Raw genomic sequence first — 17393 nt, 5'->3', positions numbered from 1 at the left:
GCTCAGTCTTTCTCAGCTTTGGCCAGAGTGGATGTCAGGACTGCCTGAAACCATAAGCTCCAGGCAGAGCCCTTCTGGGAAGATCCTCTGAAAAAGCTTATTATAAGATTCATTATCAAGCCGGGGGTAGAAGGCATCACTGAAGTAAAAAGTGATTTTCTCCTGATCAAGCATCTGCTGCCACCCAAAAGTTCTGAGACCAGCTACACCTGTTGTACCCTTGGTCAGGGGCTTCCCAGGTGGCACCAGAGGTAAAGACCCCACCTGCCAATGCAGGAGACATGAGCTGTGGGTTCGATCCCTGGGTCAGGAAGATCCCCTGGAGGGCATGGCAGTCCACTCCAGTATTCCTGCCTGGAGAATTCCATGGACAGAGGAGCCTGGCAGGCTACAGTCCATGGAGTCACAAAGGGTCGGACATGACTGAAGTGACTTGGCACATACACACGCACCCTTGGTCGCCTGCTTAAGTGTGTGTTTTCAGAAGTCAGTTCTCAGAAAGCAGACAGCAGTGCCCAGGGGACACTCAAGGCCGCCTCCTGAGCCAGGCACACCCCACAGGAGAACGGCCCACATGCTGATGGGCAGCTGGGTACCAGGGAGGCAGAGTGTGCAGGACTCTGAGTTGTTGGGTAGCTCCTGGGTCCAGGCTTTTCCATTTTGGTTGTAGATATATTTCTGTTTGAGTGTCTGGTACCAGAACTGACCATCATGCTGAGTTCTCACTTGTATGCCTTTTAGGAATAAAAAGTCTTCATTTGAACACTGACATTGTTAAAATATATATAAGATACACAGCAGGCCACCTGAATGAGTGGCATCTAGTCCTGGGCTTCCTGTGGGGACAGCTTTCTGCCTGTGCTTTGTTGTAGGAGGACTGTAGGCCATTCTGCTCAGAGGGCAGCCCGGGTTAACTGTGTACACTCATATATCACCCATCACCCAGACTGGAATGGGTTTCCCAGGTGGTGCTAGTGGTAAAGAACCTGCCTATCAGTGCAGGAGACATAAGGGACTCAGGTTCAATCCCTGGGTCAGGAAGGGCATGGCATCCCTGGAGGAGGGCATGGCAACCCGCTCCAGTATTCTTGCCTGAAGAGCCGTATGGACAGAGGAGCCTGACTGTAGTCCGTGGGGTCACAGAGTCAGACACGACTGAAGTGACTGGGCACACACCCAGACTGGAATCACCTGGTGACTTCATTTAGTGGGGAGAAGTCTGGGCAGAGGCTTAGAATGCCCATCAGCTAGGAAAATAGTCAACAACAAGAGGAAGTGTGTCTATTTAGCAAGAAGGAGAAAATGTTGGCTGGGCACTCATTCATTCATTCAATGAATATTTATTGTGTGCGTGCTCTGGGCTGGGTGCTTGGTTCTATCAGAGAACCAAAGAGGGGTCCTGATCCTAATGGACTTGACATTCAGGTGGGAGATGCAGACAATAACCATCATGAATTCAGTTCAATTCAGCCGCTCAGTTGTGTCCAACTCTTTGCGACCCCACGAACCGCAGCACGCCAGGCCTCCCTGTGCATCACCAACTCCCGGAGTCCACCCAAACCCATGTCCATTGAATCGGTGATGCCATCCAGCCATCTCATCCTCTGTTGTCCCCTTCTCCTCCTGCCCCCAATCCTTCCCAGCATCAGGGTCTTTTCAAATGAGTCAGCTCTTCACATCAGGTGGCCAAAGTATTGGAGTTTCAGCTTCAAAATCAGTTCTACCAGTGAACACCCAGGACTGATCGCCTCTAGGATGGACTGGTTGGATCTCCTTGCAGTCCAAGGAACTCTCAAGAGTCTTCTCCAACACCACAGTTCAAAAGCATCAATTCTTCAGCACTCAGCTTTCTTTGTAGTCCAACTCTCACATCCATACATGACCAGTAGTCCAACTCTCACATCCATACATGACCACTGGAAAAACCATAGCCTACTTGATTAAATTAGGCAATACATGGAAAAATAAGTAGAGCAAAGTACAATGGATGGAAGCAAAGGGAGGCGGGTTAATGTATATTTGGTAGGGCTGGCCAACCTGTTTCTGGGTTTGAGCATTCATAAGGTATTTAATGACGCAAATATAGCAGTAATTGCAATAATATTACTTGCTAATGTTCACTGAGTTTCACTCTGTGCTGGGCACCATGCCAGCTGTTTGCCTGGGTATCTCATTTAATCTGCAGGGCTGCCCTGGTGCTTCCAACCTCTAAGGCAGAATGCCAGATCTTAGCTCTTGATCTTGGCCTTCCCCATCTTCAGCTCTATCCTTGCAGTAGGACTTAATCCAAAAACACTGGCTTTCATTTCAGACTTCCATTTAGTAGGTGCCCTCACGTACCCCAGTGCCCACTGACAGCATTTGTTAAAGTCCTCAGTAAATGGACCCAGGTGTCCTCCGTGGACTCAGATTCCAGGGGCGGGTTTTCCATGCAAGTGGGTGGAAATGAAAGAGCACGTGGGAAGGGAGCCTTGTGGCCTCTGCTGCTCTGATTTCACACTCTGCTCCGGGACCCTTGGCTGTAGGCATGACCAATGCTATTTATTGCTCTGTTACCTTCGCTGGAGGAAGCACTTCAGGCTGATTGCTCGTGGCCTTTCTGTTTCTGTCACTTTTTTTTTGGTACCTACTATAGGACTTTAGGGTTGGTGGGGACCTCAAAAGTTCTCTCAACCAGGCTTCCCCCAGACCCCCAGGGCATCACAGGAAAAGACAGAGGTGTCAGACACTCCTCTGATAGAGTATCAGCCACTAGAGAAAAATCCAGCCACGACCTGCGCTCTGTTGGTTACAGGGAATTCATCCGGGTGTCCTGTAACTTTTGCATGCCTCTACTGCTAGAATGACCAACCTAGATAGCATATTCAAAAGCAGAGACATTACTTTGCCAACAAAGGTCCATCTAGTCAAGGCTATGGTTTTTCCTGGGGTCATGTATGGATGTGAGAGTTGGACTGTGAAGAAGGCTGAGTGCCGAAGAATTGATGCTTTTGAACTGTGGTGTTGGAGAAGACTCTTATGAGTCCCTTGGACTGCAAGGACACCCAACCAGTCCATTCTGAAGGAGATCAGCCCTGGGTGTTCTTTGGAAGGAATGATACTAAAGCTGAAACTCCAGTACTTTGGCCACGTCATGCAAAGAGTTGACTCATTGGAAAAGACTCTGATGCTGGGAGGGATTGGGGGCAAGAGGAGAAGGGGATGACAGAGGATGAGATGGCTGGATGGCATCACTGACTCGATGGACATGAGTCTGAGTGAACTCCGAGAGTTGGTGATGGACAGGGAGGCCTGGCGTGCTGCGATTCATGGGGTCGCAAAGAGTCGGACACGACTGAGTGACTGATCTGATCTGACTGTTAGAATAAAAGAATAGGAGGGGATATGTGTATACTTACGGCTGATTCATGTTGAGGTTTGACAGAAAAACAACAAAATTCTGTAAAGCCATCATCCTTCAATTAAAAAAAGAATAGGAGGAATAGCTGGTAAAAGTCGATGGTAACTATAGCCAAAGCCTTAAGGTGGGCCTTAAAAAAAAAAGTTTCTTCTGAATGAATATAACATAGCTTTCAGAGAGGATGGATTGATTCCTCCAGTAAATTAAGATCGAGAAAAAAAACTGCTTCGAAAACTCTGAGTCAGAGATCTTATCAGTGCAGAGTAAGTCACAAGTCAAGTCAAAACTTCAGATAACACACACCAATTCCTGGAACTCGGTGATTTGCTATTTCTCTTTGCATGAGTTTGTCACTTTCTATTCCACTTTCTATTCCGTTCCTGTTAGGTTCACCTCTCGTCCCCCCGGTACCCACTGCATCCATCCACCACGAGCTGCCTGCTCCACCACATCGTGTGTTCACGGTATTGCCACCTGCCAGGGGCCTCTCCGGAGCCTGGTAGGCTGCAGTCCATGGGGTCGCTGAGGGTCGGACACAACTGAGCTACTTCACTTTCAATTTTCACTTTCATGCATTGGAGAAGGAAATGGCAACCCACTCCAGTGTTCTTGCCTGGAGAATCCCTGCTGTCTATGGGGCAGCACAGAGTCGGACACGACTGAAGTGACTTAGCAGCAGTAGCAGGGGCCTCTCCTGGTTTCTGCGGCCTGTGACCCAGGGCCACTAAGCTTGTTGATCAGCTGTGGACACGGTCTTGAGCCTGACCTCATCCCCCCAACTGCAGACCCACAGGTGGTTGTCTCCCACCGACACATTCACATCTCACTGCTCACATCTGCCACATGCCCACCTCTGATGCATGCTCTCTTCTCTCCAAAGAGGCCTCACTCAAGCCACCCGGCCCCACTTAGACTGGCTTCTCCCTCCTTCACCCCCAGGATCTCCAGCACTCCTTTGGCACATGACCTGTACAGACTCACAGTCTTCTATTTGTTATCTTCTCCTATTTAAAGGCAAGGACAGGGTCATCTACAAATGACCCATTTGTGTCCCTTTTTATGGCTGAATAATATTCCATTGTGTATATGTCCTACGTCTTCTTTATCCTTTTCCTCTGTTGATGGACAACTTTGTTTCCATGTCCTGGATACTGTGAACAGTTCAGTGAACACTGCGGTGTGTCTTTTTGAATCATGTTTTTTTTCATACAGAGTGAAGTCAGAAAGAGAAAAACAAATATTGTATATTAATGCATATATGTGGAATATGAAAAGATTGGTATAGATGATCTTATTTATTTACAAAGCAGAAATAGAGACACAGATATAGAGAACAAAAAAAGTATGGATATACAAGGGGGATGGAGGAGGGGTGGGATGAACTGAGAGATTGAAATTGACATATATACATTACTACATATAAAATGATGCTTCCCAGGTGACTCAGTGGTAAAAGAACCTGCCTGCCAATGCATGGGGTGTAGGAGATGTGGGTTTGATCCCTGGGTAGGGAAGATCCCCTGGAGGAGGAAATGGCAACCCACTCCAGTATTCTTGCCTGGAAAATCCCATGGTGGGCTATAGTCCATATGGTCGCAAAGAGTCAGACACGACTAAGCACACAGCTGCTGGTGCATCGTTTCAGTCGTGTCCGACTCTGTGCGACCCCATAGACAGCAGCCCAGTAGGCTCCCCTGTCCCTGGGATTCTCCAGGCAAGAATACTGGAGTGGGTTGCCCTTTCCTTCTCCAACGCATGAAAGTGAAAAGTGAAAGTGAAGTCGCTCAGTCGTGCCTGACTCTTAGCGACCCCATGGACTGCAGCCTACCAGGCTCCTCCGTCCGTGGGATTTTCCAGGCAAGAGTACTGGAGTGGGGTGCCATTGCACACACATGTATAAAATAGATAACTAATGGGAACCTATTCTACAACTCAGGGAACTCTATTCAGTCCTCTGTGGTGATCTAATCGGAAAGGAAATATAAAAAAGAGGGGATATATGTATACACATGATTGATTCATTTTGTTGTACAGCAGAAATTAACACAACATACTCCAATAAAAATTTTAGCTAACTAATTAATATAATAAAAATAATAAAGGCAAGAATAGTGGACTTGTTTCATATTCTTTCACTTGCACTCTATAGCCAAATACACAATCCACTGCAGAAATCAGTCCCAGACAAATGCCTGGAGGCCTAACCAGCACCCCAACCCCAAAGAAGAAGTTTGGAAGAACCTGGCCTTTCCTCAAAGGTCCCCCACCCCAGCCTTGTACACACTGTTGCCCCCTGCCAGACAGTCCAGAAAATACCCATGAGAACCTTCAACCACATACCCCAGCTTGTAAACAAGTTAGGTTCTTTGTTTGTTTCTGTTCTGCTTTGTTTTTAAGCAAGCACAGGAATCTATTTGCAGAAGGAATTGTGAAAAAAAGAGTCAAAAATAAAAACAGACAACTCAAATGAGCCAGGTCTGTCTCTTTTGCCCCCTTCCCTCCCCTTCTTCCCATCTCCATCCCCTCACTTTCTGTTTTGCTTTTCATGGCAATTGCTGAAGATTGTAATTTCCAAAACTAGGAGGAATGAGCATCTGCACGTGGATTTTTCCACCAAAAATCTGGTCCTGTAGTTTGGTTCTTCTTAGCCAGAAACAATCAGAACAGGCCATGGGACCAACCAGCCCATCTTCACAGTTCTTATTCTAATTTGTTTGTGAGGCTCAGAAGGGGTGGAGGGGGATGGTTTGCGTTTCACCCCGTCTGACAGTCGTTTGATGAGGTTTGCACTCCATTTGTCCGGATGGTTTTTATGGTTTCTTTGTTGTCCATGGAAAGACTTTGAAAGTCATAATTCTATATCCTTAAGCTCTTCTGCTATTCCTGCTCCATGTCTCCACGGACTCACAGCGTGAGAAAGGAAAAGATGTTTCCAGCCAGTCGGTTAAGCAGTTTCTGCACAAGGTTAGGGAGGTGTGTGGATTCTTTCAAGAAAAGGGTTGGGATCATGAATGTTCAGGTTCAATGGAGTGTCCACCAAGGTGATTTGGAAGCCTCTCTGCAGTCCAGGTGGGAAGCGTCTCTCCAGCCCCTTGTTTTTGGTCCAGCCACACCTCTGCCCCTTTTCCTTTGGCTGTGGTCATCACCCAGCTCCCCACTATCAACAGAAAAGCTGAGGGGCCAATGAGAATCCAGAATGTGCCCAAACATGTGCTGGAATGAGAGGCTGAAATCACTGCTGGGGCCTCAAGGCACTGCTATGAGAGTTTGTCCATGAGCCTTTAATCTAGACATGACCATCTCCGCAGAGCTGCTTAAAGGGTTTTGCAACACAGGCTTTGGACACTTTTTTTCTTTCTAAACCTAGATTATGTTTGTAGAATGCCTTATAAGATGCTTCACACGTGTTATCTCATTTGATCATTACCTGTCTTCATCCCTTGGGGCTGCTATAACAAAGAATGATAAGCTGGGAGGCTTATACACAACACTAACTTCCGACAGTTCTGGAGATTGAAAGTCTGAGGTCATGTGCCAGCATGGTCAGGTGTTGGAGGCCCTCCCGTCTGGATTGCAGATGGCTGCCTTCTTCTTGTGCCCTCATATGGCAGGAGGCACACAGGCAAGCTACCTCTGTGACCTCTTCTTATAAGAGCACTAACCCTCTTCTTACGGGCCCCACGGTTAAGACTTAATTACCTCCCAAACTCCACCTCCTATTACGATCACATTGGGGATTAGACATCTGCATATGAGTTTGAGGAGGACACAGATATGCAGTTGATAACATTTGCACACCCTTTAAGGTAGATTAAATCGTGTAAAATCTTATTTCCATATTTTTTTAAAAAAGTGTTTGGTAGTGCCGTGTCTTTGTTGGAATACATGGGATCTTCAGTCTTCACTGTGGCATGCAGGGTTACTTTCAGATTCAGCATACATGATCTTTTTGTTGTTTTTCTTTTCAGTTGCAGCATGTGAATTCTTAGCTGTAGCATGTGGGATCTAGTTCCTTGACCAGGGGCTGAACCCAGGCCCTCTGCATTGGGAACACAAAGTCTTACCCACTGGACCACCAGAGAAGACTCTTAATTACATATTTTGAAAAGCTGAGGCCCAAGGATGTCTGGATTCATCCAAGGTCTCACAACAAATGATGGAAGGATAGAACCTGAACCAACCCTGTGACTTCAAATTCAGGGTTCTTTCCACCCCTTTGACTCCCAATCAGTGTGGCAGTGTTACTTCCGTCCGTCCCCATTTGCCCCAGGGAAATGCACTTCTGGAATTTAGTGATGCTTGAGGTTATTGCTAAGTTAAATTTAATTTTTCTGGATCACTAAAAGATAATCTTCAGGCAACCTTTCTGAAGAGCAGAAGATGCTTTCGTTGTTGTTCAGTCACTCAGTTGTGTCCAACTCTGCCACTCCATGGGCTGTAGCATGCCAGGCTCTCCTGTCCACCATCTCCTGGCATTTGCTCAGATCCGCATCTATTGAGGCTGATGTATCTCTGTTTTTTTTCCACTAGACCCTTCCTATGACTCAGTCAGGAGAGGAGGTTGGGGCAGTAACATGAATTCTGGCCTCAACAAAAGTAAGTAAACGTCACTCTGTTCTTTGGGAGGAAAACCTTTTTCTGGGGTGGGGCGGAGAACAGGGTCATAAGCGAAAGGAAGAGAAGAGTGAGCATTTTCTTTTTCTGCTTTTTGAATGGACATCAAAATTAATTACCAATGTAGAACTTGTCAGTGATACCTAGTCCCAGAAAGATAATGGAATTTTCACTCAGACCTTTGAGTTTTGTTTCACTGCATTTGGCTTTAGAATGTTTGAAGTTGTCAAGTTTCTTAGGACAAGTTTCTGTATGAATGAAAAATCCCTGGATTTGGATTCTGCCATTTAAGTTTCAATAATGACCCTCCATGACTTCACCTGCTTCCCTAATTGTCAGGATAGAATCCTCCCAACATCTCTACCTCATTTCGTGGAACGTTGAGGTGGGGTGGTAACCGGATGAGGAGATGCTAGTGATATGACATCAGTTTGTGTTGAAATCTGACCCAGAATCTCCTGTGAAGAGTGCAGGGGAAAGAATGATTCATAAAGTCCTGACCCAGAACGTGTCAATCTTGCTGTCTCTAGGAGGTAAAATATCAAGCACAGAAATGGATGGTGAAGGGAATTCTTTCAAGAAAGAAGTTAGGACTGAAAATTAATGCCCAAGCAATAGCCACAAGCCCTTTTAATAATATGTATTATCTGTTTACTCTGCCTCCAGCCCTGGGCAGTGTGGGTTTCACATGGTGAACCCGCATGCACCAGTCTCTCCAGGAGGGGAGAGGAGTCAAGCACACGCGCGTGCGCATACACACACACACACACACACACCCCTTTCTCTCCGGGTGGCATCAGGAACACCTTAGGGACCTGGAGTCATAAGAGTTGGTTCTAGAAAGAGGCAGGATTTGGACCCAGAGAGATGGGAAAGATGCCTTCCCAGGAGAGGCGGGTTCAGGCAAAGACATCAAGGTCAACATGTCTGAGAGTCAGGGAGGACTTGGGTTCCTGGAGTTTAGGGTGCACGAAGGAAAAGAAAAGTCTGGAAGGGTGAGGAAGGGGTTCACAGATGCTCGGACCATAGACCTCAGTGCTTTAGTCAACATCAAGTCACTGAGGTTTTTGGATGGTGGAGTGAAGTGGTTTATGGAGATTAAACTGGCTAAATAGCATTTGAAGGGTCAGTGAGAAGACAGAGGAGTGGTGAGGATGCCAGTCAGATGAAGCCAAAGACAGTGCAAGAAGCAACACAGCTCTAATGTGGATATGTGACATGATGGCAGGAGCAGGAAGGGTGTACTAAGAGATGCCACAAAGAGGGGAGCTCACAAGATGTGGAAACACAGGAGCAGGAGACTGGCGCTCAAATGCCACCTTCTCATTAAAGACCTTTCTCAGTTTTCTATTTAAAAATGAAATCCACAGCCCCAATACCATCAGACATGCTCCTTCTCCGTATTTATTGCTGTTTATCATTGTCTCCTCCATTAAAATGTAAGCTCTGGCAGGAACCCCTTGCTCAGTGCTGGGTCCTTAGCATCGAGAACAGTGCCAGTACATAGATTCTGGATAAATATTTATAACATAAAATGAATAAATGAGTAGAGTGACCGAGTGAGGGAGTGAGTGAATGGGAAAGCACAGTTGTCCCGCTCGGTGGGGATGTGCTTGATGAGACGTTCCCTCCCCTTCGTGGAGAATGGCTCCACTTACCATATTTCTCTTCTTGCCGCAGGTCCCCCCCTTGCTGGAGCACAAACGATGAGTAAGAATACTGAGCAGCGGCCCCAACCAGGTACCTGTCCATGATGTTCGAACCCTCCTTTGTTTCCTGTGCGGCCACTGGTGCCACGTGGTCAGCAGAGGAGGATTTAGACAGTATCTTGTGTTTGTCAGCACTGTTCTTCATAGAGTCCTGTATTTGACACTGTGCTAGATCTGTCCATGGCGCACCCAGCCCTGGAATGTGGAGAGACTCATGACATATCAGAAGTGAAAGGAACCTCAAGATTAACATGTTTCATGTTGTAAAATAAAGAAACCGAGATCTCAAGAGGTGAAGTGATTTGCCAGAAGCCACCCAGGTGGATTTGGGGAATATGAGAGCTATCATCCCAGACTCCCAAGTTGTTTCACCTTCTTCCATCCCTGTAATGAATCTCCCTAACAGTTAAGGCAGAGCAACTTTGAAAACCATGGAACTGGAGACTCTTCATATGGCAAGGGAACCTAGAGACATCTAGGTCTACAACATCCTCCTGTAACATCTCAGGAGGTCTACAACATCCTGTAACATCTCAGTCTTATGACTGCATCATCTCCACTTGAATACTTACAGCTATGGGAGCTCAATACCTAACCAGGCTCAGTTCCACCATTTGAGCCAAAGTCCCCCCAATGCTGTATCTTCCATTCAGGCTTCCCAGTTTGCCCCGTGGAAAGGTCTTCTTGTTCTCTGTGAAGGTTCTTCATGAATCTGAAGACTGCCATGTGTACCCTCCCAAGCCCAGCTCAGTCTCTCTTGGGACGCATTTAGAGTAAGCTCTGAACATGCTGTTGCTTTGGGTGAACATACTTGGTTTTCCATTTCCATTGAAGATAAGCGTAGAAAGTTGACCTGCATTTCTTCAGGAAGGCTGAGAACTTGCTGACTGTGAAACACAAGTCAGAGAGGATTTGACATGGAGGATTTAAAAAGTCCCCAACAACAAAATTAGACATTGTTGTTCAGTTGCTCAGTCCTGTCTGACTTTTGCGACCCCGTGGACTGCAGCTCGCCAGGCTTCCCTGTCCTTCACTGTCTCTGGGAGTTTGTTCAAACTCATGTCCATTGAGTCAGTGATGTTATCTAACCATCTCATCCTCTGTCACCCCCTTCTCCTCCTGTCCTCAGTCTTTCCCAGCATCAAGGTCTTTTCCAATGAGTCAACTCTTCACATCAGGTGGCCAAATTACCTTCCCCCAAATATTTGTCACTGTATAGATAGAAAGGGGTAGATTGAGAGGTCTTAAGGACTCTTCAAGTTAATTTGTGGTTGTGAGCAAAAACCCCTGAATCATGTTGATTTTTTAAAATTATAATTATATAGAAATTGTAAAATTGTATCAAACATATGACATCATCACCAAGCTGTGATCCAGCTCTCTCCCATGATCTATCTCAGCTGAAAAGAAGAAGACAATCCTCACTATGTCAGTATTGCAAAGGTTTCTTTTATGGCTAAACTATCATGTAAGTTTTATGTAAACTGAGATATTAAGAATAATCATTTTAAGGACTGCTGTGGAAGCCCAGTAGTTAAGACTCCATGCTTACACTGCAGGGGGCAGGGGTTTGATTCCTGGTCAGGGAACTGAGATCACACATGCCACATGGTAAGGCCAAAATAAGTAAATAAAGAGATGTTATTTTAAAAAAAGAAATTCAAATATATATATATGTGTGTGTGTGTGGGTGTGTGTATATAAATATATAATCATTTTATGGCTAAAATACAAATTGTGGTTGGTTGGTGTCAACATTTCCAAGCTTAAAATCATAGAAGGTTGTACTGGAAGGGAACTGAAAAATCCAAGAGCCAAACCTACCATTTTGCAGAGGAGAAAAGCAATACCCAGAGATTGTCCACTGAGTTATTTAGCTGATAATTTAGTTGGGCTAGAACCCAGGCTACTTGATTTCCAGGCATGTGTCTTTTATGCTGCATCAGAAAAAGAGAGACATGTAATAGTTAGTAATAGTTAGAGCTATTAAAGGCCAGTCAGGGATTCCCAGGTGGTTCAGTGATAAAGAGTCCTCTTGCCAATGCAGGAGACACAGGAGACATGGATTCGATCCCTGGGTCAGGAATCCCCTGGAGAAGGAAATGTCAACCCACTTCAGCTTTCTTGCCTGGAGAGTCCCATGGACAGAATAGCCTGGCAGGCTACAGTCCATGCAATCACAGAGTCAGACACAACTGAGTGACTGAACAGCAACAAAGGAATTCCCTGGTGGTCCAGTGGTTAAGACTCAGCATTTCCACTGCAGGGCCATGGGTTCAATCCCTCGTCAGGGAACTAAGATCCCACAGGCTGCATGGCATGGTCAGGAATAAATAAATAAATTTTTACAAAGACTGTTGTAGGACCTTTACAAAGACACTGTTAGACTTTAAGCTCTTTTAATAAGCCATACTTCTTATTCATGTGACTGGATATCAGCTAGCTCCTTTCCAAATGTTTTTTATTATTCTATTGTAGGTATTATCTATAAATTGTAGACACTAAATATGAAAAAATGATACTATCACAATTACATGTTGTTTCTGTAATAATGGGGATATAGACCATAACTCTGATCATGATCTTTAAGGTTTACAAGTAAAAGCAGTGCAGTTTTCTGAAATCAGGCTTTCCTATGATCTCAAAATAAAAGTAGAAACCCTTAGGGGTATTCTTATTGTTAATGCTGTTGTTTTTATATTTTTCATAACAGTGAAGCAAATTTCTTTTCTTGTCTCCTTAGATCCATATCAGATCCTGGGCCCAACCAGCAGTCGCCTAGCCAATCCTGGTGAGTTTACTTTGGCCTGAGAGGTTGTGTTCCAGAATGTTCCATAGTTTTATGAGATCACTAAGGGAAGCTTCCCTGGCAGCTTAGACGTAAAGCGTCTGTCTACAATGCGGAAGACCCGGGTTCGATCCCTGGGTTGGGAAGATCCCCTGGAGAAGGAAATGGCAATCCACTCCAGGACTATTGCCTGGAAAATCCCATGGACAGAGGAGCCTGGTAGGCTACAGGCCATGGGGTCGCAAAGAGTCAGACACGACTGAGCGACTTCACTTCAAGGTGTCCTCAGTTCAGACACCTGACCAGGGAGGGACATGTATGCCTTTCCTTGAACTGTTTGACCCCTGTTTCTCTAGTGCACAAGGAGAGAACAGGGCTTGTCATTAGGCGGTGATGATATCCATAAGCTGAAGATGCCTCTGGACCACAAACATTTTAGCCCCATGTATGTGCATGAGGTTGAGATAAGTTTCAGCAGGGAAAGATAGAGGGGGTAGGTGTGGGAAGGGCAAGGAACAAGCTCTCGGTGAATACATATTCTAAAGCTGTCTCAGTATTCACTTTAGGTGGTATTGCAGCATTACTTGGCTTCCTAGGTAAGAGGTTGCAGATAAAATAAACTCAACAGTGTATTTTAAGGGTTTGTGATTCAGGTAACTCAAGCGAGTTCTGAACCAAGCCCACCTCCTGTGTGAGTTAATAGGCCCTTTGGAATTGCGAGGCCAGCACTGTCCCACCAGGGAAGTCCCACTGCTCCTGTCTCCAGGCCGTTTCTGCTCAGAGGGTGAGAAAGCCACCAGCTCGCTCTCCTCTTTTTTTTTTTTTTTTTTCTTTGTGCCCATGTTCTCTGTGGAACTTAGAGCAGAGAGCCAAGCACAAAAGCTAAGGAGCAGTTCAGGTTGCTTCAGCCTAAAGTGCTGTCACATGTTCCCCTGGGACTCTGAGGGAGGCCAGCACTGAATAAGGAGTAGACAGTGGTTCAGGCCTTTACAGAAGAAGAGAGGCAAGCATCTTCCCCCAAAGGGATGGGGCGTGCCTCGCCCCAAGCCACACAGCTGGCTCTGGGTGAATTTCACCAGGCTGGGGGCGGCTTATATAAAGATCTAACCTTGATGATTATGCCAGTCTGGTTGAGAAGTGGATTCTGACTGTAGACGGAGATCCTGGGGTTCCTGTCTGGGGTGAGTGGACCCTTGCACTTAGGATCAGGTTCTGATTTCTCAGGCGGAGCCTGTTTTCTGTCTCCCGCAGGGAGCGGGCAGATCCAGCTGTGGCAGTTCCTCCTGGAGTTGCTCTCGGACAGCGCCAACGCCAGCTGCATCACCTGGGAGGGGACCAACGGAGAGTTCAAAATGACGGACCCCGATGAGGTGGCCCGGCGCTGGGGGGAGCGCAAGAGCAAGCCCAACATGAATTACGACAAGCTGAGCCGGGCCCTCCGATACTACTACGATAAAAACATTATGACCAAAGTGCACGGCAAGAGGTATGCCTACAAATTTGACTTCCACGGCATCGCCCAGGCTCTGCAGCCGCATCCCACCGAGTCGTCCATGTACAAGTACCCTTCCGACATCTCCTACGTGCCTTCCTACCACACCCACCAACAGAAGGTGAACTTTGTCCCTCCCCACCCGTCCTCCATGCCCGTCACGTCCTCCAGCTTCTTCGGAGCGGCGTCACAATACTGGACCTCCCCCACGGGGGGCATCTACCCCAACCCCAACGTCCCTCGCCATCCCAACACCCACGTGCCCTCACACTTAGGCAGCTACTACTAGATGCTTCCTCATCGGTGGCCTTCTCGCTGAAGCCCCCTCCCTTACACCTCCCTTTGGACTTACGTGGCCTTGGAGAGAAAACAAAACTGGATGCTCTTTCTTGTTGGATAGAACTTTTGTACCTGTTCTTTAAAAACAACTCTTCTTTTTTTTTTTTTTTTTAACATTGGTAACTCCTGCTTTTCTCTACCTTGAACAAAGAGGTGGATAATTCCATGGGCCAGTATGCCAGTTTGGAGTCCCAATCTCCTGTCAACCTATGAGTTGAATATTTAGATTACTGGAATGGTTGTGTCATGGTTCTGGGAAAGAAACTGTATGTAGATTTATATTTTTAGGACCAAAAACAGTTTCTTACAGACACACGGGTCTCATCTTGAACCTTGAAGGGTTCAGTAGGATAAAGAGTCATGGACTTAACCAGTTATGCTCTGGTTTGAGGCTTAGTGAACTAGAGGCAGGAAGCTTATCATCTTATCTTAGGAAGACCTAACTCAGTGGAGGGCAACTGGAACATTGGTTGTAAGGCCAGTGAAGTTTTCACCCAACTGGAATTTAACAGAAAGAAACAAGTGTGTATTTAAGAAGCCACGGGCATTGCAGAATCCCTTTCAGTGGGCAGTAAATATGCGCTAGGCTGACCATTCTGTCTAGAAGTAGTCAAAATATGAACTAAGAGATGTTAATGCAAATACAGACATTCCTGAAAAGCCAGAGAAGTAAATAACTGAAAAAAAGAAATAATGACCATGGGTCCCAGTACTTTGAAAAGTCCTAGGGATTTCTAAACACAAACAGATTCGCAAGTGCTGTGCGCTTGTCAGACGATCAGTCCCGGGTCCACCAACCACAAGGCAACTTACTGTATAAATTATGCAGAGTTATTTTCCTATATCTCACAGTGTTAAAAGTAAATAATTAAAAAGTGAAAAAGAGTAAAGAAACGAGTTGACCTCGGTCACAGATACAGTGTTCCTATCAAATCAGTCGTTATTTTTTTTAAATGTAATTTGTACATCTTTTTGTCAATCTGTACATTTGGGCTGCTTGTACGTTTTTATAGCTGGTTTTTAAAAAAGCATAATGTGACTTGTTGCAGAAAAGAGAACAGGGCTTTGAAGTCACTGACTTACCCGAAAGAGAATCACTGTAATTATTTAACAAATGAGCAGAAGCGAGTCAAGGCATCCCCTTTAAACCGTTAACTGCTTTGGAGATGTTTGTAAATAACTGAACTGCAATCATAACAACTTGGAAAACAGCAACCAAACTTTCCCTTGTGGATACGAGGGATTTTCTGCCTTATATATACAATATATTTTTTAGATATTAAAATATATATAATTTTGCAGGTAATCATTGACTCTGTTAAACTATATTAAGTGTTAAGTTGACAACTGTCCGTGAAGACTATGGTGTAAAATAATTTGACTAAATAAATTGTGCCTTCTTCTCTCAGAACTGAAGAGAACATTTTCTTATTTACAACCAACCTTCTGTCCCCTGTCCCCCGCCCCAGGTCCAAGGGTTTTCCCAGGGAAAGTTTCCTACTGACCTCTTCTGGCACCGTGAAAACTTTTTCACATGTACATATAGCAGAAAGTATAGAATTATGTGGGTTTTAGTGTTGTTTGTATTAGCTCTCTCCAGAGAAACAGAACCAATGGGGATATATATACGGAACTTTATTACGAGGACTTGACTCATGCAATTGTGAGGGCTGAAGAATTCACCCGGTCTGAAGCTGGTCACTAGGGAAGCCATGTGTAGCATATGCTCGGTTGCTTCAGTCGTGTCTGACTCTCTGCGACACTGTGGACTATAGCCCACCAGGCTCCTCTCATCAAAGGATTCTCCAGGCAAGAATGCTGGAGTGGGTTGCCATGCCCTCCTCCAGGGGATCTTTCCAATCCAGGAATTGAACTCGTATCACCTGCACTGAAGCGAGATTCTTTACCCACTGCGCTGCCTGGGAAGCCCTCAAGGGAAACCAGTAGTGTGGGATTCAGGGGAATCAGGGAAACCGGCTGATGGTATAGATCTCAGTTCAAGGGCAGGAGAAAAGTCCTGCTTGGGCAGGCAGGGAGGGAGCCCCGAGGGTGAATTCCTCCTTCCTCTGCTTTTTGCTCTATTCAGACCCTCCGTGATTAGAGGGGGCCCTCTGGCCTGCATCAGGGAGAGGAGTCCTCTTCAATGGGTCCACATACTCAGTGCTAATCTCATTCAGAAACACTCACACTTACATACCGGAAATACTGTTTAATCTTGGCCACAGTCAAACTGATACTTAAAATTAACCTTTACATTGTTGATGATGCTTGCAGAGATTTTTTGAAATATTATTTAAATCTTCCTCCAGCCGAAAAAGGTTTTAAAGGAGGGAGCCAAGGCCATGGATATGTGTCAAGGAACACATATCCATACAAGCAGATTCATCCAGGGTAGACCTCATACCTTGGACTTCACTCGTGCATCCTCCGAGCATCTCCAACCCAAGTGGCCATTCCCCCAGCAGAGAATCCTGCTGGAATCGATACTCCAGCAGAGAATAAGATGGTCCAGCCTCCTCTGGTCCTGTGCCAGGAGTTTATGGCTCATGCAGATTTTTAAGATCTTTTTTCTTCCCAGGGAAGAAATTTGCCTCAAGTCGTTTCACTGTGAGTTGGCTCATTTTCATTTCCTCTATTTCATAATGAAAATGAATGAGCCCTGGAAAGTCCTTGATGTTGTGAGAAAAAATTAGACTCACAGCCTTGGTCACCCAGTAGACTTCCTAGGGTGACACCGAGTACCTTCTAGACAACTTGTCTACTTAAACGAAAGGAAAGAAGGATTGAGGGCAGGAAGAGAAGGGGGTGACAGGATGAGATGGTTGGAAGGCATCATCGACTCAATGGACATGAATTTGAGCAAACTCCATAAGATAGAGAAGGACAGGGAAGCCTAGCGTGCTGCAGTCCATGGGGTCACAAAGAATTGGACACAAGTAAGCAATTGCAACAACAAAACGAAAGGAGACATGTTCCAAATTTTAGTGTCTAAATTTTTGACACTTGATCTTAGCCAAAAGGCTAAGAAGTGATGTGTCTAAATTTTTTAAT

General features: G+C 45.7%; 1 protein-coding gene across 9 annotated transcripts in view; it reads left to right on the top strand.

Moving 5' to 3' along the window:
* Positions 1-15753, top strand: part of FLI1 (Fli-1 proto-oncogene, ETS transcription factor) — a 132831-nt gene extending 117078 nt beyond the window's left edge. For 8 of the 9 annotated variants that reach the window (XM_086383667.1, XM_086383673.1, XM_086383669.1 and 5 more), the window contains 4 exons: positions 7931-7996; positions 9695-9754; positions 12467-12514; positions 13763-15753. In XM_086383667.1, coding sequence (XP_086239793.1) covers positions 7931-7996; positions 9695-9754; positions 12467-12514; positions 13763-14292 — 704 coding nt within the window. In that variant the 3' untranslated portion in view covers positions 14293-15753. Of the gene's footprint in view, positions 1-7930; positions 7997-9694; positions 9755-12466; positions 12515-13762 lie in introns of those variants that run through there. The other variant, XR_015157558.1, reaches the window with a different exon arrangement.
* The last annotated feature ends 1640 nt before the right edge of the window (positions 15754-17393 follow it).

Source organism: Bos grunniens, chromosome 29 (genome assembly GCF_055505025.1).
Source record: "Bos grunniens cultivar Pamir isolate PY7600 chromosome 29, Bosgru_T2T1.0, whole genome shotgun sequence".
Taxonomy (NCBI): domain Eukaryota; kingdom Metazoa; phylum Chordata; class Mammalia; order Artiodactyla; family Bovidae; genus Bos; species Bos grunniens.
Note: the sequence above shows the minus strand (reverse complement) of the source record. Positions and strands in the feature narration are given on the sequence as shown.